Raw genomic sequence first — 22,282 nt, forward strand, 5'->3', positions numbered from 1 at the left:
TGCCCTGTCCCACCCCCGACCCACCGGTTTCTTGCCGACGATCATGCGCTCCACGGCCTGGACCTGGGACACGTGGTCGTCGTTGGTGCGCAGCTCGCGGCTCTGGATGCGCTGGTAGATGCCCACCAGCATGTCCCGGGGGATGTCCTCGCCGTTGTCCACCCCTGCGCGACACCCGGCCCCGCTGGAGAACCCGTGTCACACGGGACCGCCCCAGAACCCGCAACACCTGCCCCGCTCTAGAACCCGCGACCAGAGGTTCTGCTCTAGAACCCATCGCTCCTGGTCCCGCTCCGGAACTTGCTCGTCGTTGGTGGCTCTAGAACCCACACCAGCAGACCTGGCTTTAGAACCTGCAACACCAGCCCAGCTCCAGGCCCTGTAATGGTCCCATTCTAGAACCTCCCCACCACCCCAGCTCTGCTCTAGAACCCCCTCACCACGACCTGGTCCGGAGCCTGAAACCCCCCTAGACCCGCTCTAGAACCCACCGTGTTGGCCCCAGCACCCAGAACCCAGAGCTCCCAGGCCCACTCTGGAACCTGCAACACCTGACCCAATCCAGAACCCACCCACAACACCCAGGCCCACCTCGAATCCACGACGCCGCACCCCGTTCCAGAACCTACAACTCCTGGGACAGCCCTGGAGCACGCGACACCCGGCCCCGCTCTAGAACCCAGGTCCCCGGGCGGGGCCTCACCTCGCAGGTTCTTGATGAAGTCCTCGAGCTTCATCTTGCGCTCGGCCTTGACGCTGGGGCTGTACATGTCGGTGTTGAGGAGGATGATGGCGAAGGCCAGGATGAAGATGGTGTCCGGGTTGCGGAACTGGCGCAGCAGGGCCGCGTTACACACGCAGTAGCGCTGGCTGCGGGGCGGACAACCCCCACGGCCCATGGGGTCACGGTGCCCCACGGCCGGGCCCGCCTCGCGGGGTGGCCTCTGCACCCCACAGCCACCCCGTAATCCTGGGGTGGCACCCCAGTGGCTGTAGGGTCACCTAGAACATGGGCCACCACCCTCACGGCCCTTCCTTGATCCACAGGGTCACCTAGAACGTCACCCTGTGGTCCAGGGGCCATCCCCCGGTGTCCTGACAGTCTGTAGGGTCACCTAGAACAGCCTCTGGTCCCATAGGTGCCACCACCCCCTTGTGACCCCCCTCAATCCATGGGGTCACCTAGAACAGCCCCTGGCCCCACCGGTGCCACCACCCCCTCAATCCATGGGGTCACCTAGAACAGCCCCTGGTCCCACAGGTGCCACCACCCCCTCAATCCATGGGGTCACCTAGAACGTCACCCCATGGTGGCCACACCACCGTGTGCTGCTGGTGGCAGGGTCAATGCAGGGGGATGTGGGGACACGGGGACGTGAGGACACGGGGACGAGGGGACACGGGGACAGGGACCCAGCCCTCACCTGAAGGCCTCGATCAAGCGCTCGACCTTCTGCGCCTCCCCCTGCACCCGGATGTGGGACTGGAACTTCCGCAGGGCCTCGTCCAGCTCCATCCCCGAGAAATCCATCTCGTCCACCACGCAGCTGCCGGGACCCCGCGGGGCGGGCGATGGCTCTGGGGGCCACCCCGAGCCCCGCCGTGTCCCTGTCCCCACCGTGTCCCCGCAGTGTCCCTGTCCCCACCGTGTCCCCGCCATGTCCCCCATCCCCACTATGTCCCCCATCACTGCCGTGTCCCCATCCTCACTGTGTCCCCGCTGTGTCCCTGTCCCTGCCGTGTCCCCGTCCCCGTCATGTCCCCATCGTGTCCCTGTCCCCGCCATGTCCCCATCACTGCCGTGTCCCCACCATGTCCCCCATCCCTGCCATGTCCCTGTCCCTGCCGTGTCCCCATCCCCATTGTGTCCCTGTCCCTGCCGTGTCCCCATCCCCATTGTGTCCCCATCCCTGCCGTGTCCCCCATCCCCACCATGTCCCCATCCCCATCGTGTCCCTGTCCCCGCCATGTCCCCATCATGTCCCCCATCCCTGCCATGTCTCCGTCCCTGCCATGTCCCCCATCCCTGCCGTGTCCCTCATCCCTGCCATGTCCCCGTCCTTGCCATGTCCCCGTCATGTCCCACATCCCCGCCATGCCCCTGTCCCCACTATGTCCCCCATCCCTGCCATGTCCCCGCTGTGTCCCCCGTCCTTGCCGTGTCCCCCTCCCCATCGTGTCCCCGCCATGTCCCCATCCCCGCCATGTCCCCATCCCCGCCGTGTCCCTGCCGTGTCCCCATCCCTGCCATGTCCCCACCGTGTCCCCATCCCTGCCATGTCCCCATCCCCGCTGTGTCCCTGTCCCCGCTGTGTCCCCGCCATGTCCCCATCCCCGCCGTGTCCCTGCTGTGTCCCCATCCCTGCCATGTCCCCATCCTCACCGTGTCCCCACCGTGTCCCCATCCCTGCTGTGTCCCCTGTCCTCGCCATGTCCCAGTCCCTGCCGTGTCCCCACCGTGTCCCCCATCCCTGCCATGTCCCCATCCCCATTGTGTCCCTGTCCCCATCGTGTCCCCGTCCCCGCTGTGTCCCCCCTTACTCGAGGACGTCGCGGTTGAACTGCTTCTGGCGGTTGCCCAGGAACTCGCCGATCATCTGCCGGCTCAGGCCCTTCCGCTCCAGGATGAAGTGGGCGACGCCCACGGGGGTGTCGGACAGGAACCCCCTCTCGATCAGGTACTGGATCCCCTTCTCCGGCTTCCTGCGAGGGGTTGGGCGCGTGGTCAGCCGGGCTGGTCACTCTGGCTGTAGAGTGACCCAGAACGTCACCTGCCCCCGGCTCTAGGGCCATCTGGTCATCTACGGGGTCACGGAGGGTCAGCCTGGTTTGGGGTCACCTAAGGTGACAACAGCTGCTTCCCCAAATTGTCACTGATGTGTCCTGAGCACTGGGTGACCTGGAATGTCACCGTAGGGCTCCCTAGAATGTCACCGTAGAGTTACCTAGAACTGCACGGGTGATTTACCAAGAACGTCACCATAGGGATACCTGGAACGTTCCCTGTAGGGTGACCTAGAGCATCACTGCGGGGTTCTACAGGGCCACCTCAAGCACCACCTGGTCCATGCCACCACGGCCACCTTGTCCTTCCCTAGGGCCACCCAGGCCACCTCGCTCTTCTCCGGGGCCACCAACATCCCCCCTGTCCTCGCTATAGGGTCACCTAGAAGATCACCGTAGGGTCACCTAGAAGATCACTGTGGGGTTCTACAGGGCCACCTCAAACATCTCCCTGTCCTCACTATAGGCTCACCTAGAACATCACCGTAGGGTCACCTAGAAGATCATTGTGGGGTTCTACAGGGTCACCTCAAACATCCCCCCGTCCTCGCTATAGGGTCACCTAGAACATCCCCCCATCCTCGCTATAGGGTCACCTAGAATGTCACCATAGGGTCACCTAGAAGATCATTGTGGGGTTCTACAGGGTCACCTCAAACATCTCCCTGTCCTCGCAATAGGATAACCTAGAACATCACTGTAGTGTCACCTAGAACATCACTGCAGGGTTCTACAGGGCCACCTAGAACATCACCCTGCCCTCACCATGGCGCCACCAACAATCCCACCCCAGCCTTCCCCTGGTGACCACGGCAGTGCCACGTGTCCCCGCTGCCGGAACCCCAGACCCCACCCCACGTCCGGCACAGACCCCCCCAAACCCCCCAGACCCCCCAAGCCCCCCCAGCCCCTCACTTGTTGAAGAGGTTGAGGCCGATGCGGTACTGGCGCCGCTGCACCACGTCGTTGTTGAGCGCCGGCGAGTCCCAGCTCTGCCGCGGCTCCCGCTGGTACGTGGCCTTCCCGGGGGCTCCGGCGGCGCCGGGGGGCTGCGGGGGCGCGGTGGGCGGCGGGGGCGGCGGCGGGGGGGGCCGGCGCAGGCTGTCGCGGGACGAGGAGCCCGAGGAGCAGTTGAGGGTCTCGTTGGAGTTGGAGCTGCTGCCCAGGCTCTCGTTGTCGCCCTCGGAGCCCTCCTCGGCCGCGGGCGGGGGCGGGGGGCCGGGGGGCGGCGGGGGGGGTCCCTCGGGGTGGAAGCAGCGGTGGGGGGGCCCGGAGCGGGGTAGGGTGCCCCCCCCGGCGCCCTCGGGCTCGTAGGGGCCGCCCCGGTTGATGGAGCCGCGGTCCGAGCGGTCGCTCAGGTCGGCCGAGCTGTCGCTCGGGGGCTCCACCGTCAGCAGCGGGGGGTGTCCCCCCCCGGCCCCCCGCCCCCGGCACTCCAGGCACGGGGGGCCCCTCCGGGGGGGCTCCTCGGGACCCCCCCAGCGCTCGGCCGGGCCGGGGGCGTTGGCGGGGGGCGGCGGCGGGGGCGGCGGGGCGGGCGGCGGTGGCGGCCCCCCGGTGTCGGCGGGGGGCTCGGGGCTGGGGGGTCTCTCCGGGGAGCGGGGGGAGCCGGGGAGCCCCTCGTCCAGGTACAGCGTGACGTCGCTGGCCGAGGTGGCCGCGCTGTCCCCCGCCGGAGGGTCCGGGGCGCCGGGGGGGACCCCGCGACCACCGCCCAGCGCCTCATCGATGGAGGCGGCCAAGGACTTCACCTGCGGGGACAGGATCCCCCCCCGTGAGCCCCTCATGGGCTCCGGACCCCCATACTGGCCCCTGTGACCCCCATGGCCTCCCCGAGACCCCCAAACCCTGTGACACCCCCCATGGCCCCGTGACCCCCCCCCACCATTCACTTTGTCGCCTGTGTCCCCCCCATGGCCACTGCGGTGTCCATGGTTTTGTGACCCCCTGACCCCCATGACCCCTGGGACCCCCTGGGACCCCCGTGACCCTCTAACCCCCATCCTCATGGCCCCCCTGTCCCCATAATCCCCATAACACATAACCCCCAGGACCCCCAAACCCCATAACCCACAGGACCCACTGACCCCAAACCCCCATAAACCCCTTGACCCCATAACCCCCAAAACCCCCAGGACCCCCCAAAACCCCCAGCACCCCCCTGACCCCATAACCCCTAAAACCCCCAGCACCCTCCTGACCCCAAAACCCTCAGAACCCCCCAGCACCCCCCATAGCCCCCATAACCCCCAGCAGCCCCCTGACCCCATAACCCCCATAACCCCCAAAACCCCCAGCACCCCATAACCCCCAGGACCCCCCCGACCCCAAAACCTCTATTATCCCCATAACCCCCAGCACCCCCCTGACCCCATAACCCCCCTGACCCCAAAACCCCCAGCACCCCCCCGACCCCATAACCCCCATAACCCCCCTGCCCCCATAACCCCCATAACCCCCCAACCCCATAACCCCCAAAACCCCCAGCACCCCATAACCCCCAGGACCCCCCCGACCCCAAAACCCCCAAAACCCCCAGGACTCCCCATAACCCCCAGCACCCCCCTGCCCCCCCACCTGCTGCGCAAACGCCTCCTCCAGGTCGGCGCCTCCGGGCCCGAAATCGGCCGAAGCCGAGAGCTGCCGGGGGGGGCTTCCCGCGCCCCCCACCCCGGAGCCGCCCCCCACCGCCACCCCCTCGCCGGGACCCCCGCCCCCGTCCAGGCCGGCCCGGCAGGACCCCCCGTAACGGGGCGCGCGCCGCGGCCCCCCCAGGACGCCCTCGTCCAGCGAGGCCGGTTTGCCCTGGAAGTAGGGCGGGGGCGGCGGGGGCGGCCCCGGGGCGGGGGCCGGGGGGCCGCGGTCGTACTCCTCGAAGGAGAACTGCAGGCGCAGCCCCGGCAGCGCCAGGCGCCGCGCCCGGCCGCCCTCGCTGCGCAGCCGCTCGAACTTCTGCGCCATGCGGTAGCGCCGGAACGCGGCCTGGATGGTCCGCGCCGCGCGCCGCGAGCGGAAGTAGCCGCCGTACTTGCGCTCCAGCATCTCCACCTGTGCGGGGACACGTGTGGGGACATGGGTGAGGATGGGGACACGGGGACACGCGTCAGGATGTGGGGACACGGTGAGGGACATGGGGACGTGGCGAGGGACGTGGGGACACAGTGAGGGATGTGGGGATGTGGCGAGGGATGTGGGGACATGGGGACATGGATGAAGATGGGGACACAGGGACACGCGTGGGGACACGGTGAGGGACGTGGGGATGTGGCGAGGGACGTGGGGACACAGTGAGGGATGTGGGGATGTGGCGAGGGACGTGGGGACACGGTGAGGGACGTGGGGATGTGGGGACGTGGATGAGGATGGGGACGCGGGGACACGTGTGGGGACGTGGGGATGTGGGTGAGGATGGGGACACGGGGACACACGTGGGCATGTGGGGACATGGTGAGGGACGTGGGGATGTGGCGAGGGATGTGGGGACATGGTGAGGGACGTGTGGACATGGGGACGTGGATGAGGATGGGGACGCGGGGACATGCATGGGGACGTGGGGACACGGTGAGGGACGTGGGGACGTGGCGAGGGATGTGGGGACATGGTGAGGGATGTGGGGACATGGGGACGTGGATGAGGATGGGGACACAGGGATACGCGTGGGGATGTGGGGACGTGGATGAGGATGGGGACGCGGGGACATGCATGGGGACGTGGGGACACGGTGAGGGACGTGGGGACGTGGCGAGGGATGTGGGGACATGGTGAGGGATGTGGGGATGTGGGGACGTGGATGAGGATGGGGCACAGGGACATGCGTAGGAATGTGGGGACACGGTGAGGGACGTGGGGACATGCGGACGTGGATGAGGATGGGGACATGGGACACACGTGGGGATGTGGGGACGTGGATGAGGATGGGGACGCGGGGACACGCATGGGGATGTGAGGACATGGTGAGGGACGTGGGGACATGGGGACATGGCGAGGGATGTGGGGACATGGCGAGGGACGTGCGGACATGGGGACAGGGATGGGCACATGGGGACATGGGTGATGATGAGGACATGGGTGAGGACATGGGGAGAGGGATGATGATGGGGACATGTGGACATGGGTGGAGACATGGATGAGGGTGGGGACATGGGAACACGCACAGGGACATGGAGACGAACGAGGATGAGGATGGGGACATGGGTGGGGACATGGGAGACGTGGATAGGGATGGGGACATGGGGATGGAGACATGGGGACATGGGGATGGGGACACGGATGGGGACGTAGGGACATGAGGACATGAGGACATGAGGATGAGGACATGGAGATGTGGATGGGAACACGGGGTTGGGGACAGGGGATGGGGACATGGGGACATGGACAAGGACATGGAGGTGTGGGGATGGGGACATCAAAACATGGACAGGGACATGTGGCCATGGGGACCGGGAGGGGACAAGGAGGGGACAGGGACCATTGCATGGGGACAGGGACGGTGACATGGACCTGGGGACCACGACACGTGGATCTGTGACCACCACACAACCAGGGCCCATCCCAGGGGTGTCCCCAGGTGTCCCCAGGTGTGTCCCGGGTGTGTCCCAGGTGTCCCCAGGTGTCCCCAGGTGTGTCCCGGGTGTGTTCCGGGTGTCCCCAGGTGTCCCCAGGTGTCCCCAGGTGTGTCCCGGGTGTGTCCCAGGTGTCCCCAGGTGTCCCCAGGTGTGTCCCAGGTGTCCCCAGGTGTGTCCCGAGTGTGTCCCAGGTGTCCCCAGGTGTCCCCAGGTGTGTCCCAGGTGTCCCCAGGTGTGTCCCGAGTGTGTCCCAGGTGTCCCCAGGTGTCCCCAGGTGTGTCCCAGGTGTCCCCAGGTGTGTCCCAGGTGTGTCCCGGGTGTGTCCCCAGGTGTCCCCAGGTGTGTCCCGGGTGTGTCCCAGGTGTCCCCAGGTGTGCCCTGGTGTGTCCCAGGTGTCCCCAGGTGTGTCCCAGGTGTCCCCAGGTGTGTCCCGGGTGTGTCCCGGGTGTCCCCGGGTGTCCCCAGGTGTCCCCAGGTGTCCCCAGGTGTCCCCGGGTACCTTCTTGTCCTGCAGGTCGGTGGAGAGCTCGTAGCTGTCGCTCAGAGCCTTCGGCCTCTTGCTCTCCTCCTCCTCCTCCTGCTTGCGCAGGGCCACGCTGGCGGGCTGGGGGGGCAGCCGGGGCCAGGCCCCCCCTGGGGAGACCCCCCCGGGGCCGCCCCCCGGGCCTGGGGGCGCCGCCGGGGCCAGGCCCCGGTACGGGGGGGGTCTCCCGGGGCTGTCGGGCACCGGGACCCCCCCCTCGCTGCCCGGGGCTTCGCCGTCCACGCTGCGGGGACACCGCGTCACCCCCACGTCGGGACCCCCAAAAAAAGCCCAAAGCACCCTCAGGACCCCCAAAAAAACAGCCAAAGCACCCTCAGGAATGACCCCCCCCCAGACCTCCCCAGGACCCCCCAAAAGCTCCCAGAGACCTTCAAAGGTGCCACTGAGACCCCTCAAAGAGTCTGGAGGAACCGGTGGGGACACGGGGACAGACAGAGGGACAAGGGACAGACAGACACAGGGACAGGGGACAGACGGACACATGAGACACATGGACAGGGGGACACAGGCACAGGGGACAGACGGACACAGGGACAGGGGACAGACAGACACATGGACAGAGGACAGAGGGATAAGGGACAGACGGACACAGGGACAAGGGACAGACGGACACATGAGACACATGGACAGGGGGACACAGGGACAAGGGACAGACAGACACAGGGACAGGGGGATAAGGGACAGACGGACACAGGGACAGACAGACACAGGGACACAGGACACAAGGACAAGGGACAGACAGACACAGGGACAGAGGACAGAGGGATAAGGGACAGACTGACACAGGGACATGGGGACAGACACAGGGACAGGGGACACAGGGACAAGGGACAGACAGACACAGGGACAGGGGACAGAGGGACACAGGGACAGGGGACAGAGGGACACAGGGACAGACAGACACAGGGACAGGGGACAGAGGGACACAGGGACAGGGGACAGAGGGACACAGGGACAGACAGACACAGGGACACAAGACACAAGGGGACAGACATGGACAGGGGACACAAAGGACAAGGGGACGGATGGACACAGGGACAGAGGACACAGGGACAGGGGACAGACAGACACAGGGACAGGGGACAGACGGACACATGAGACACATCGACAGGGGACACAGGGACAAGGGGACAGACAGACACATGGACAGGGGGACACAGGGACAAGGGACAGACAGACACAGGGACAGGGGACAGAGGGACACATGAGACACATGGACAAGGGACACAGGGACAAGGGGACAGACAGACACATGGACAGGGGGACACACGGACATGGGGACATGGGGACATTTGCCATATGGACACACGGACATGGGGACACACGGACATGGGGACATACGGACACACGGACATCAGCCCTATGGACATGAGGACATTGGGACAGACAGACACATGGACATGGCGACATTTGCCATACGGACATGGGGACATTGGCCATACGGACACGGGGACACACAGACATGGGGACACACAGACATTGGCCCTATGGACATTGCAACACAGGGACACATGGACATGGGGACACATGGACACACGGACATTGGCCATATGGACACGGGGACATTGGGACAGACAGACACACGGACGTGGGGACACAGGGACACACAGACATGGGGACACACAGACATGGGGACACACGGACATGGGGACATCGGCCCTATGGACACACGGACACATGGACATGGGGACACACGGACATGGGGACACACGGACATGGGGACACACAGACACGGGGACATTGGGACAGACAGACACACGGACATGGGGACACAGGGACACACAGACATGGGGACACACGGACACATGGACATCGGCCCTATGAACACACGGACACACGGACACACGGACACGGGGACACACGGACACGGGGACACACGACAGGCCCGTACGTGCACACGCGGCCCCGGGGGACACACGGACACGGGGACACACGGACACACGACAGGCACGTACGTGCACACGCGGCCCCGGGGGACACACGGACACACGGACACACGCCTCCCCTCCCCCCCAGCCCCCCCAGTGCCGGAATTCGGGGGGGGGGGGGGGGTGCAGAGCAGAGCAGAGCCGGGAGGGTCCCCAAAATCCAGAATTTGGGGGGTCCCGACCAGGTGAGGGGGGGGGAGGGGAGGGAAGGGGGGAGGGGATGAGGTGGGGGCGCCGCGCAGGGGGAGGGGGAGGGGAAGGATTTGGGGGTCTCGGGGATTCCCGGGGGATTCCCGGGGGGTCCCGGGGGGTCCCGGGGGGGGTCCCCGACTCACCCGTGCAGCAGCCGCTGCCGGAGCGGCCCCCGCCGCCGGTCGGCCGTGCACTGCAGGCACCACATTTTGGGGAGGGGGAGCACCCCCAAAAAGATGGGGGGGACACAGAGACACCCCCGGGAGGTTGGGGAGGGGTCGCGGGTGGGGGGTGGGCGAGCCCCCGGTGCCTCCGCAGCGGAACCGGGGCCCGGCCGGGCGGTGCTGGGGGGGGTGGGGGGGATGGATGGGGGGGGGGGTGAGGGGGGAGGGGGGAGGAGCCGACAGCGACCCCCCCCCTTCCCCCATCCCCCCCCTCCCCTCCTCGCTCTGCGCGTGCCCGGAAGCCGAGACCCCCCCCCGGGATGTGGGGAGGGGATTTGGGGATTTGGGGGAGGGTCCTGGGGTGGGGAGGGGAGGGAAGAGGGGGGGGGAGGACGCCTGGGTCCGTCTGATGTGGAATGGGGGGAGGGGTCGCGTGTGTGTCCCCCCCCATAAAATCAGCACAAAATGCAGGGGGGGGGTGTCCCCTAAAATTGGGGGGGGTCCCCAATGGGGGGGAGGCGGCCCTCCCCCCCCCCCCCCAAGCCGGGGGTCCCCAAGGAGGGGAGGGGGGGGGGGGGGGTGTCCCCAGCGGCGCCGCGCATGCGCGGTGCTCCCCCCTCCCGTGGCCGGCGGTTGCCATGGCGACGCGGCGGGAGGGGCGGCGGTTGCCATGGAGGCGGGGGGGGGCGGCGGTTGCCATGGCGACGCGGCGGGAGGGGCGGCGCCATGGAAACACGGCGGGAGGGGCGGCGGTTGCCATGGAGACGGGGGGGGAGAGAGGTGTTCCCCCGGGGGGAGGGGCTCGGCCGCGGGGTCTCCCCCCCCCCCCACCCCCCCGGCCCCGCCCCCTCCCCAAAAATAGCGCGAGGAGGCGGCGCCGCCATGATGGAGGCGTTGCCATGGCAACCGCCCCCAAACCGCGGCCGGGGGGGGCGGCGCCTATAGGGGCCCTATAGGGGTCTATAGGGGCCCTATAGGGGTCTATAGGGGCCCTATAGGGGTCTATAGGCGTCTATAGGGGCCCTATAGGCCTGGGGTTTGTACCGACCCTATAGGGGTCTATAGGGACCCTATAGGGATCTATAGGGGTCTATAGGGGCCCTATAGGGGTCTATAGGGACTCTATAGGGGCCCTATAGGGACTCTATAGGGGCCCTATAGGGCCTGGGGTCTGCTTGGGCCCTATAGGGGTCCTATAAGGCCTGGGGTCTGTTCGGGGTCTATAGGGGTCTATAGGGACTCTATAGGGCCCGGGGTCTGCATGGGCCATAGAGGGGCTATAGGGACCCCATAAAGCCTGGGGTCTGCTCGGGCCCTATAGGGGTCTATAGGGACCCTATAGGGGTCTATAGGGTCACTATAGGGGCTGGGGTCTGCTTAGGCCCTATAGGGGTCTATGGGGGCGCTATAGTGCCCAGGGTCCTTCCGGGCCCTATAGGGGTCTAGAGGGACCCCATAAAGCCTGGGGTCTGTACCAGGCCTATAGGGGGCTATAGGGGTCTATATGGCCCCTATAGGACCCCAGGGGTCCCCATGGCCCCTATAAGGTCTATACAGCCTCCATAGGAGCCTGGGGGTCCCCATGGCCCCTATAGGTCCCCATGGCCCCTATCGGTCCCCATGGCCCCTATAGGGTCTATATGGCCCCTATAGGACCCCGGGGGTCCCCATGGCCCCTATAGGGTCTATATGGTCCCTATAGGACCCCAGGGGTCCCCATGGCTCCTATACAGTCTATATGGCCCCTATAGGACCCTGGGAGTCCCCACGGCCCCTATAGGGTCCATATGGCCCCTATAGGACCCCGGGGGTCCCCATGGCCCCTATAGGGTCCATATGGCCCCCATAGGACCCTGGGGGTCCCCATGGCCCCTATAGGACCCTGGGGGTCCCCATGGCCCCTATAGGGTCCATATGGCCCCTATAGGACCCCAGGGGTCCCCATGGCCCCTATAGGGTCCATATGGCCCCCATAGGACCCCGGGGGTCCCCATGGCCCCTATAGGGTCCCCATGGCCCCCATAGGACCCCGGGGGTCCCCATGGCCCCCATAGGACCCCGGGGGTCCCCATGGCCCCCATAGGAGCCGGGGTGGGGGTGTGGGGGAGGGGCGGCTCTTACCTGCGGGCGGGGGGAGGTTGGAGCAGCCAAAGCACCCAAGGGTGGCACCTGGAGGGGACAGGGGACAGACAGGGGGACACCGGGATGGGGGACAGACGGGACAGACGGGGGACAGACAGGGGGACACCGGGATGGACACGGGGAGAAACAGGGGGACAGACAGGGGGACAGACAGGGGCACACCGGGATGGACACGGGGACAGACAGGGGACAGACAGGGGGACAGACAGGGGGACACCAGGATGGACACGGGGACAGACAGGGGGACAGACAGGGGGACAGACAGGGGGACACCAGGATGGACACGGGGAGAGACAGGGGGACAGACAGGGGGACAGACAGGGGGACAGACAGGGGGACACCAGGATGGACACGGGGACAGACGGGACAGACAGGGGGACAGACAGGGGACAGACAGGGGGACAGACAGGGGGACACCGGGATGGACACGGGGACAGACAGGGGGACAGACAGGGGGACAGACAGGGGGACAGACAGGGGGACACCAGGATGGACACGGGGAGAGACAGGGGGACAGACAGGGGGACAGACAGGGGGACACCAGGATGGACACGGGGACAGACAGGGGGACAGACAGGGGGACAGACAGGGGGACACCAGGATGGACACGGGGACAGACAGGGGGACAGACGGACGTGGCGACACTGGGGGACAGACGGCTACGGGTCACTGTGGCAGGACGGACAGACGGACAGGGATGGACAGCAGGGGGGACGGACAGACGGACAGCGGGGGGACAGATGGACAGACGGACATGAGGTGGACACGGACGGACGGGGGGGACACAGACGGACAGATGGACACGAGGTGGAAACAGACGGACACGGGGGGGGGACACGGACAGACAGATGGACACGGGGGGAACACAGACGGACAGACACGGGATGGACACGGACAGACAGACGGACATGGGGGGTGGACACAGACAGACAGACGGACACGGGGCGGGGGGGGGGAGAGAGAGAGGAGAGAAACGAGTCAAGAGCCGGAGGGGGGGGGACGGACGGACAGACGGACACGGGGGGGGGGGGGGGACACGAGGGGGGGAGGGGGACACGAGTGGGGGGGGAGGGGGGGAGGGGTGGGGGAGGGGCCCCAGACCTGACCCCCCCAAACCCCCCCGGGGTGGGACCCCCCCCCAAATCCCCAATTTGGGGGTCCCGGGTGTCCCCTCCACCCCCCCCAGTGTCACACTCACGTCAGGGGGGTCCGGGGGGGGTTGGGGTGTCCGGGGGGGGTTTTGGGGGGATTTTGGGGTGTCCGGGGGGGTTTTGGGGTGTCCGGGGGGTTTTGGGGGGATTTTGGGAGGATTTTGGGGTGTCCAGGGGGGGTTTTGGGGTGTCCGGGGGGTTTTGGGGGGATTTTGGGAGGATTTTGGGGTGTCCGGGGGGGGTTTGGGGTGTCCGGGGGGTTTTGGGGGGATTTTGGGAGGATTTTGGGGTGTCCAGGGGGGGTTTTGGGGTGTCCGGGGGGTTTTGGGGTGTCCGGGGGGTTTTGGGGGGATTTTGGGAGGATTTTGGGGTGTCCAGGGGGGGTTTTGGGGTGTCGGGGGGTTTTGGGGGGATTTTGGGGTGTCCAGGGGGGGTTTTGGGGGGTTTTCGGGGGTTTTGGGGTCCCGGTCCCTCCGAGCTCCCGCACGGAGCGCGGCCCCTCCCGCCCTTTCCTGCCCTCCCCCACCCAGGTCCGGAAGGGCCCGGGCGGAATTCCGGGCCTGGAGCGGGACCGGGACCGGGACAGGGACAGGGAGGGGACACAGGGGACAAAGAAGGGACACAGGGGACAGGGATGGGACACAGGGATAGGGACAGGGATGAGGACACAGGGTCAGGGACAGGGACAGGGACATGGGACACAGGGGACAGGGACAGAGATGGGGACAGGGACAGGGATGAGGAGGGGACACAGGGACAGGGATAGGGACAGGGATGGGGACACAGGGGACAAAGGGGACAGGGATGGGACAGGGATGGGGCACAGGGATAGGGACAGGGACAGGGATGGGGACACAGGGGACAGGGATGGGACACAGGGGACAAAGGGGACACAGGGGACAGGGATGGGAAAGGGACACCGGAGTCACAGCCCAGCACAGGGACAGGGGACAGGGATGGGGACAGGGATGGAACACAGGGACAAGGACAGGGATGAGGAGGGGACACAGGGACAGGGATGGGAAAGGGACACAGGGGACAGGGTGGGGACAGGGAAACAGAGACAGGGATGGGGACACAGGGACAGGGAGAGGACAAGGACAGGGATGAGGAGGGGACACAGGGACAGGGATAGGGACAGGGACACCGGAGTCACAGCCCAGCACAGGGACAGGGGACATGGATGGGGACAGGGATGCGACACAGGGGACAGGGATGGGACAGGGACAGGAAGGGGACAGGGATGGGGACATGGGACATGGGACTGGGAGGGGACACAGGGGACAAAGGGGACACAGGGGACAGGGACAGAGACAGGGAGGGGACAGGGAGGGGACACAGGGACAGGGATGGGGACAGGGATAGGGACAGGGACAGGGAGGGGACAGGGACAGGGAGGGGACAGGGACAGGGAGGGGACACAGGGGACAGGGAGGGGACACGGGGACATGGGGACAGGGACAGGGACACCGGAGTCACAGCCTGGCACAGGGATGGGGACAGGGAGGGGACACGGCCTGGCACAGCCACGCACGGCCCTGGCACGGGGGTGTCACCACCTGGCACGGTGTCACACTGTGTCACACGCAGTGTCACACTCAGTGTCACCTGCCCGTGGTGTCACACGGTGTCACACGGTGTCACACGCGGTGTCACACCCAGTGTCATGGTGTCACATGTGGTGTCACACTCAGTGTCACCTGCCCGTGGTGTCATACTGTGTCACACGGTGTCACACGCGGTGTCACACCCAGTGTCATGGTGTCACACGCGGTGTCACCTGCCCGTGGTGTCACACTCAGTGTCACACTTGTGTCACAATCAGTGTCACACTCAGTGTCACCTGCCCTTGGTGTCACACTTGTGTCACCTGCCTGTGGTGTCACACTTGTGTCACCTGCCTGTGGTGTCACACTCATGTCACACTCGGTGCCACACTCGGTGTCACACTCGGTGTCACACTCGGTGTCACACTCATGTCACACCCAGAGTCACACTCGGTGTCACCTGCCCGCGGTATCACACCCAGTGTCACACCCAGTGTCACACTCAGTGTCACACTCGGTGTCACACATGATGTCACACCCAGTGTCACACAATGTCACACCCGCTGTCACCCTCCTGTCACCGTCACGTGTGTCACACACGCAGCCCCGCCCCGCCCGCGGGAATTTTGGGGCGATTTTGGTGTTTTTTTGGTTTTTTGGGGGTTTTCTTGGGGGGGGGGGCGGTCCCATCACCACGGCAACGCCCCCCCCTTTGTCACCCCCCCCTGCGCTATCGCGACATGACACCTCGTGGGGGGAGGGGAGGGGCCCTGTCGCGACATGACACCTGGGGGGGGAGGGGAGGGGAGGGGCCCTGTCGCGACATGACACCTGGGGGGGGAGGGGAGGGGAGGGGCCCTGTCGCGACATATCCGCCCTGTCGCGACTCCCCCCACCCCCGGGGAGGGGACCCAGGCGTCCGGGGGGGGGAGGGGAGGGGCAGAGGGGGAGGGGAGGGGGAGGGGCAGCACTGACCTCACCGTCCTGGAGCTGTCGCGATCCGACCTGGGGGGGGGAGGGGAGGAAATGGGGGGGGGGGTCAGAGGGGGGGGAGATCCCCCAAATCCCCCTCCCCAAATTCCCCCCCCCCCCCCAAAAAATGGACCCTCCCCCCCCCCCCCCAATGTCCCCGCGTGACCCCGGAGCGACAGAAGGGGGGAGGGGCGATGACGTCATGACCCCCCCCAGGGGGCGGGGTTTGGGAGGGGCCGCATCCAAAAAAATCCCGGGGTTGGGATTTTGGGAATCCTGAATCCCAGAAATCCCCGATTTTGGGAATCCAAAATGCCAGTGATTCCCGGTTTTGGGAATTCCAAATGTCAGAAAACCCCGATTTTGGGAATCCTGAATCCCAGAAATCCCTGATTTTTGGAGAGTGGATGGGAGGAGTCCCGGATCTGAAATCCTGGATTTTGGGAAGGGGACCCTGAATCCCAAATCCCCAGTTTTGGGAATCCCCAACCCGTAAATCCCCGATTTTTGGGAAGGGGAATCCCAAATCCCTGAATCCGTAAATCCCCGATTTTTGGGAAGGGAATCCCAAACCCCGCACCCCAAATCCCGGATTTTTGGGGAGGGAATACCAAATCCCTGAATCCGTAAATCCCCGATTTTTGGGAAGGGAATCCCAAACCCCGCACCCCAAATCCCGGATTTTTGGGGAGGGAATCCCAAAGCCCGCACCCCAAATCCCGGATTTTTGGGGAGGGAATCCCAAACCCCGCACCCCAAATCCCGGATTTTTGGGGAGGGAATCCCAAACCCCGCACCCCAAATCCCGGATTTTTGGGGAGGGAATCCCAAACCCCGGATCATCGATTTTTGGGGAGGGAATCCCAAACCCCGCACCCCAAATCCCGGATTTTGGGAAGGGAATCCCAAACCCCGTATCCCAAATCCCGGATTTTTGGGGAGGGAATCCCAAAGCCCGCACCCCAAATCCCGGATTTTGGGGAGGGAATCCCAAATCCCGCACCCCAAATCCCGGATTTTTGGGGAGGGAATCCCAAACCCCAAATCCCGGATTTTTGGGGAGGGAATCCCAAACCCCGGATCCCCGATTTTTGGGAAGGGAATCCCAAACCCCGTATCCCCGGTTTTTGGGGAGGGAATCCCAAACCCCGCACCCCAAATCCCCGATTTTTGGGGAGGGAATCCCGCACCCCGGGTTTTTGGGGAGGGAATCCCAAACCCCGCACCCCAAATCCCGGATTTTTGGGGAGGGAATCCCAAACCCCGCACCCCAAATCCCGGTTTTTGGGAAGGGAATCCCAAACCCCGCACCCCAAATCCCGGATTTTTGGGGAGGGAATCCCAAACCCCGCACCCCAAATCCCGGATTTTTGGGGAGGGAATCCCAACCCCCGCCCCCCAAATCCCGGTTCTGGCCCGCCCGTGCCGTACTTGCGCTGCAGCGTGGTGGCCGGGCTGGTGCTGCCGCTGCTGCTGCGCCCGCCGGGGCTGGAGCTGCGGGAGGGGCCGCGGCTCAGCGGCCCCCGCGCCCACTCCCGCTCCCAGCAGCTCCCGTAGTGCCCGTCCCGGGCCCGGAACGGCCCCTCCCGTTCCAACCGGGCCGGGTACGGCCCCTCCTGCTCCAGCCGGGCCGGGTACTGCCCGTCCCGCTCCGGGTATTGCCCGTCCCGCTCCGGGTACGGCCCCTCGCGGTCCAGCCGGGCCGGGTATTGCCCGTCCCGCTCCGGGTACTGCCCGTCCCGCTCCGGGTAGGGCCCCTCGCGGTCCATCCTGCCGGGATATTGCCCGTCCCGCTCCATCCTGCCGGGATATTGCCCGTCCTGCTCCATCCTGCCGGGATATTGCCCGTCCCGCTCCATCCTGGCCGGGTACTGCCCGTCCCGCTCCATCCTGCCGGGATATTGCCCGTCCCGCTCCAGGTGCGGCTGGTACTGGAGGTCCCGCTCCAGGCAGCCGTGGAACTGCCCCTCCTGCTCCATGCGGGCCGCGTAGGGCCCGTCCCGCTCGGCTCGGCTCAGGTAGGCTCTGTCCCGTTCCTTTCGGCCCGGGTAAGGCCGGTCGTGCTCGGCCCGGCCGCCGTAGGGTCCGTCGCGCTCGGTCAAAGGCTCGAAGGGCGCGTCCCGCTCCAGGTGCGCGGGGTAGGGCCGCTCCCGCTCCAGGGGCTCCCCGTAGGCGCCGTCGTGCTCCAGGTGCTCGGGGTAGGTCCCGTCGCGCTCCAGGTGAGGCGGAAACGGCGGCTCGGGGTCGCCGTGGGCCGGGAAGGGCAGCTCGGGCTCCCCGTAAAGGCCCTCGGCCTCCAGGTGGTTCTGGTACTGAGCCTCGGGCTCCGCGTGGCCCTGCGGACACGGCGGAAAGGGGACACGGCGGTGGCACCGCGGGCCGGGCACGGGTGGGGCTGGGTCGGGGTGGGACCCCCCGAGATGGTGTGGGTGGTCCTGGGACCCCCCGAGATGGTGTGGGTGGTCCTGGGACCCCCGGAGATGGTGTGGGTGGTCCTGGGACAGCCCCCGAGCTGACCCGGGTGGTCCTGGGACACCCCCCGAGCTGACCCGGGTGGTCCTGGGACACCCCCCGAGCTGACCCAGGTGGTCCTGGGACCCCCAGCTCGGTCTGGGCACCCCTGGGACCCCCAGCTCGGTCTGGGCACCCTGGGACCCCCAACTCAGTCTGGGTCGGGGTGGGACCCCCTGAGCCAGGCTGGGTGGTCCCGGGACCCCCAGCTCGGTCTGGGCACCCCTGGGACCCCCAGCTCGGTCTGGGCACCCTGGGACCCCCTGAGCCACGCTGGGTGGTCCTGGGACCCCCAGCTCGGTCTGGGTCGGGGTGGGACCCCCCAAGTTGGCCCGGATGGTCCTGGGACCCCCAACTCGGTCTGGGCACCCTTGGGACCCCCAGCTCGGTCCGGGCGTCCCTGGGACCCCCAACTCGGTCTGGGCACCCTTGGGACCCCCAGCTCGGTCCCGGCATCCCTGGGACTCCCAGCTCGGTCCGGGCACCCCGGGACCCCCCTGTCCTGTCCCATATGGCCCTGAGACCCCCCTGACCCCACCCCACCCCCAAGATCCCTCCCCGTGACCCCCTCCCCATCCCCAAAATTGGGGTCCCTGCCCCATGACCCCCCCGTGACCCCACCCCAAAACTGGGATCCTCGCCCCATGACCCCCCCCATTCCCAAAATCTCCCCCGTGACCCCCTCCCCACCCCTGCACCCCCAGTCCCGGGCTCCCCAGGACCCCCTAGAACCCCCTCCCCAAATAAGGGGGTCTCCAGCCCCATGACCCCCCCCAAAATCTCCCTCCCCACCTGCGACCCCCCCATGACCCCACCTGGTGACCCCTCGGTGACCCCGAGCCTCTGCACCCCCAAACGGGGACCCCCGCCCCATAACCCCTCTGCCCCCATCCTGGCGCCCCATAACCCACTCCCCACATCCCCCATACCCCCCCATACCCCCCAAATCCCCCATATCCCCCCCAAATCTCCCATAACCCACACCCCGCATCCCCCATAACCCCCAAATCCCCCCCAAATCCCTCCTATATCCCCCCAAATCCCCCATACCCGACACCCCACATCCCCCCATAGCCCCCATAACCCACACCCCACATCCCCCATACCCCCCTATATCCCCCCATATCCCCCCCAGACCCCCAAACCCCCCGTACCCCCCACACCCTCCGTCCCCCCACATCCCCCTCCACACCCCTCACACCCCCAGACCCCCCATACCCACAAACCTCCTGTCCCCCCACATCCCACCCCATATCCCCCCATACCCCCAAACCCTCCGACACCCCCAAACCCCCCCGACCCCCATATCCCCCTCCATATCCCCACATGTCCCATATCCCCCCAGACCCCCAAACCCCCCACACCCCCAGACCCCCCGTACCCCCAAATCCCCCTCCACACCCCCCATACCCCCAAAACCCCTCAGACCCCCATATCCCCCTCCATATCCCCACATGTCCCATATCCCCCCACACCCCCAGACCCCCCGTACCCCCAAATCCCCCTCCACACCCCCCATACCCCCAAAACCCCTCAGACCCCCATATCCCCCTCCATATCCCCACACGTCCCATATCCCCCCGTACCCCCAAACACCCCGTACCCCCATATCCCCACACCCCCCACACGTCCCCTATCCCCCCCAGACTCCCACACCCCAGACCCCCAAACCCCCCAGAGCCCCATATCCCTCTCCACACCCCCCACACCCCCAGAACCCCCGTACCCCCAAATCCCCCTCCATACCCCCACACCCCCAAACCTCCTGTCCCCCCACATCCCCCTCCATACCCCCACACCCCCAAACCCCCCGTACCCCCAAACCCCCCAGACCCCCATATCCCCCTCCATATCGCCCACACGTCCCATATCCCCCCAGACCCCCAAACCTCCCAGACCCCCACACCCCCTCCGCACCCCCGTCCCCCCACATCCCCCTCCACACCCCCAGACCCCCAAACTGCCCAGACCCCCACACCCCCAGACCCCACACCCCACAACCAGTCACCCCGCGCCCCCGCGCCCACACATCCCCCTCCACATCCCCACATCCCCCTCCACACCCCCCAGACCCCCCAAACCCGACCCCACACCCCGTCCCCCCGCACCCCCAGACCCCCAGACCCCCCTCCACACCCCGTCCCCCCACATCCCCACACCCCCCAGACCCCACACCAGTCCCCCCGCACCCCCACATCCCCCTCCACATCCCCAGACCCTCAGACCCGCCTCCAAACCCCCAGACCCCCACACCCCCCAGACCCCACACCCCGTCCCCCCGCACCCCCACACCCCCCATACCCCCAGACCCCACTCCCGTCCCCCCACATCCCCCTCCACACCCCCAGACCCCCACATCCCCACACCCCCCAGACCCCACACCCCGTCCCCCCGCACCCCCACACCCCCCATACCCCCAGACCCCACACCCGTCCCCCCACATCCCCCCCCATACCCCCAGACCCCACACCCGTCCCCCCGCACCCCCACACCCCAGACCCCACTCCCGTCCCCCCAGACCCCCAGACCCCACTCCCATCCCCCCAGACCCCAGACCCCAGACCCCACTCCCGTCCCCCCGCACCCCCCAGACCCCAGACCCCACTCCCGTCCTGCCATACCCCCAGACCCCACTCCCGTCCCCCCACACCCCCAAACCCCAGACCCCACTCCCGTCCCCCACACCCCCACCCCCCAGACCCCCCAGACCCCACTCGCGTCCCCCCACACCCCCCAGACCCCACTCGCGTCCCCCCTCGCCCCCGCGCTCACGCCGTGCCGCGCCGCCGCGCCGCGCTGCCGCAGGTGCCGGTTCTCCCGGGCCAGGCGCTGCAGCTGCCCCTCGAGCTGCGCGATGCGGCGGCGCTGCGAGGCCAGGAGGTGCCGCTGAGTGGCGATGATCCGGTTCAGCTCCAGCAGGTACTCCACTGCGCGGTCGGGGGGCTCGGAACCCCCCGGGGGGGCCCCGCCGCCCCCCGCGCCCTCCATACCCCCGGGGTGTGGTGGGGGAGGGCGGAAATGTGGGGAGGGGGCGAGGGAGGGTCAAGGATGGGGGTCCGGCATGGGCGGGGGTGGGGGAGTCAAAGTGAAGGGGGGGGTTAAAATTTGGGGTTAAAATGAGGGGGGGGGGTGTAAAATGCGTGGGGCAGCCCTGAGGGTGAGGGTGGGGGTGGGTGGGGGTGGGTGGGGGGCCCCCCGAGGGTGATGGAGGTGGGGGAGGGGGGGTGGTCCGGCGGGGGGGTGGCGGGGGCGGGGGGGGTGGGGGGGCGGCTCGGGGGGGCCCGATCCGGGCGCGGAGCTCGGAGGGAGGAGGAGAAGCGGGTGGGGGGGGGCGGGGCTGGGGGGGGAGGGGTTTAAGGCGGCCCCTCCCCCACCCCAAACCCCACCCCCCCTCCCCCACCTCCCCTCCCACCCCGGTTTGGATTGGGGGGGGGGGAAACACCTCCTCCCCCCCCCCAAAAAAAAAAAGGGGACCCCCAGCGTTTTGCCCCGCCCACTTCATTAATCCTAATTAACACCCCAAATGGGGGGGGGGGGGTGAAGCCCAACCCCTCCCCCCCCCCCCCCCCCCAAAAACCCCAAAACTCCTGCGGGTCCCTCCCCCTCCCCCTTCCCCCCCCCCAAATTTGTGACCCCAACGCGACCCCGGTTGTGGGACCCCCACCCAGCCCCCCCCCCGCGATGTCCCCCCGGTGCCGCCCCCGGTACCGCCCCCTCCCCCCGGTGCCGCCCCCCCCCCCGGTGCCGCCGCCGGCTCGGCCCCGCTCCGTTCCCACGGCAAC

The 22,282-nt window shown here is 67.2% G+C and overlaps 1 protein-coding gene and 2 pseudogenes across 2 annotated transcripts in view; all 3 read right to left on the bottom strand.

The window, feature by feature from the left end:
* Positions 1-21,544, bottom strand: part of LOC110482320 (IQ motif and SEC7 domain-containing protein 2) — a 29,522-nt gene extending 7,978 nt beyond the window's left edge. Inside the window, exons 1-10 of one of the 2 annotated variants that reach the window (XM_085563763.1) lie at positions 21,273-21,544; positions 17,421-18,325; positions 15,993-16,022; positions 7,849-8,116; positions 5,362-5,832; positions 3,700-4,535; positions 2,542-2,703; positions 1,425-1,547; positions 704-870; positions 25-164 (exon numbers count right to left, since the gene is read on the bottom strand). In XM_085563763.1, coding sequence (XP_085419889.1) covers positions 25-164; positions 704-870; positions 1,425-1,547; positions 2,542-2,703; positions 3,700-4,535; positions 5,362-5,832; positions 7,849-8,116; positions 15,993-16,022; positions 17,421-18,325; positions 21,273-21,488 — 3,318 coding nt within the window. In that variant the 5' untranslated portion in view covers positions 21,489-21,544. The remainder of the gene's footprint in view (positions 1-24; positions 165-703; positions 871-1,424; positions 1,548-2,541; positions 2,704-3,699; positions 4,536-5,361; positions 5,833-7,848; positions 8,117-15,992; positions 16,023-17,420; positions 18,326-21,272) is intronic. The other variant, XM_085563764.1, reaches the window with a different exon arrangement.
* Positions 8,128-9,930, bottom strand: LOC146764780 (uncharacterized; annotated as a pseudogene).
* On the bottom strand, positions 10,153-13,288 carry LOC146764781 (uncharacterized; annotated as a pseudogene).
* Positions 21,545-22,282: the final 738 nt, after the last annotated feature.

This window comes from Lonchura striata, chromosome 31, assembly GCF_050655825.1.
Source record: "Lonchura striata isolate lonStrDom1 chromosome 31, ASM5065582v1, whole genome shotgun sequence".
Classification (NCBI taxonomy): Eukaryota; Metazoa; Chordata; class Aves; order Passeriformes; family Estrildidae; genus Lonchura; species Lonchura striata.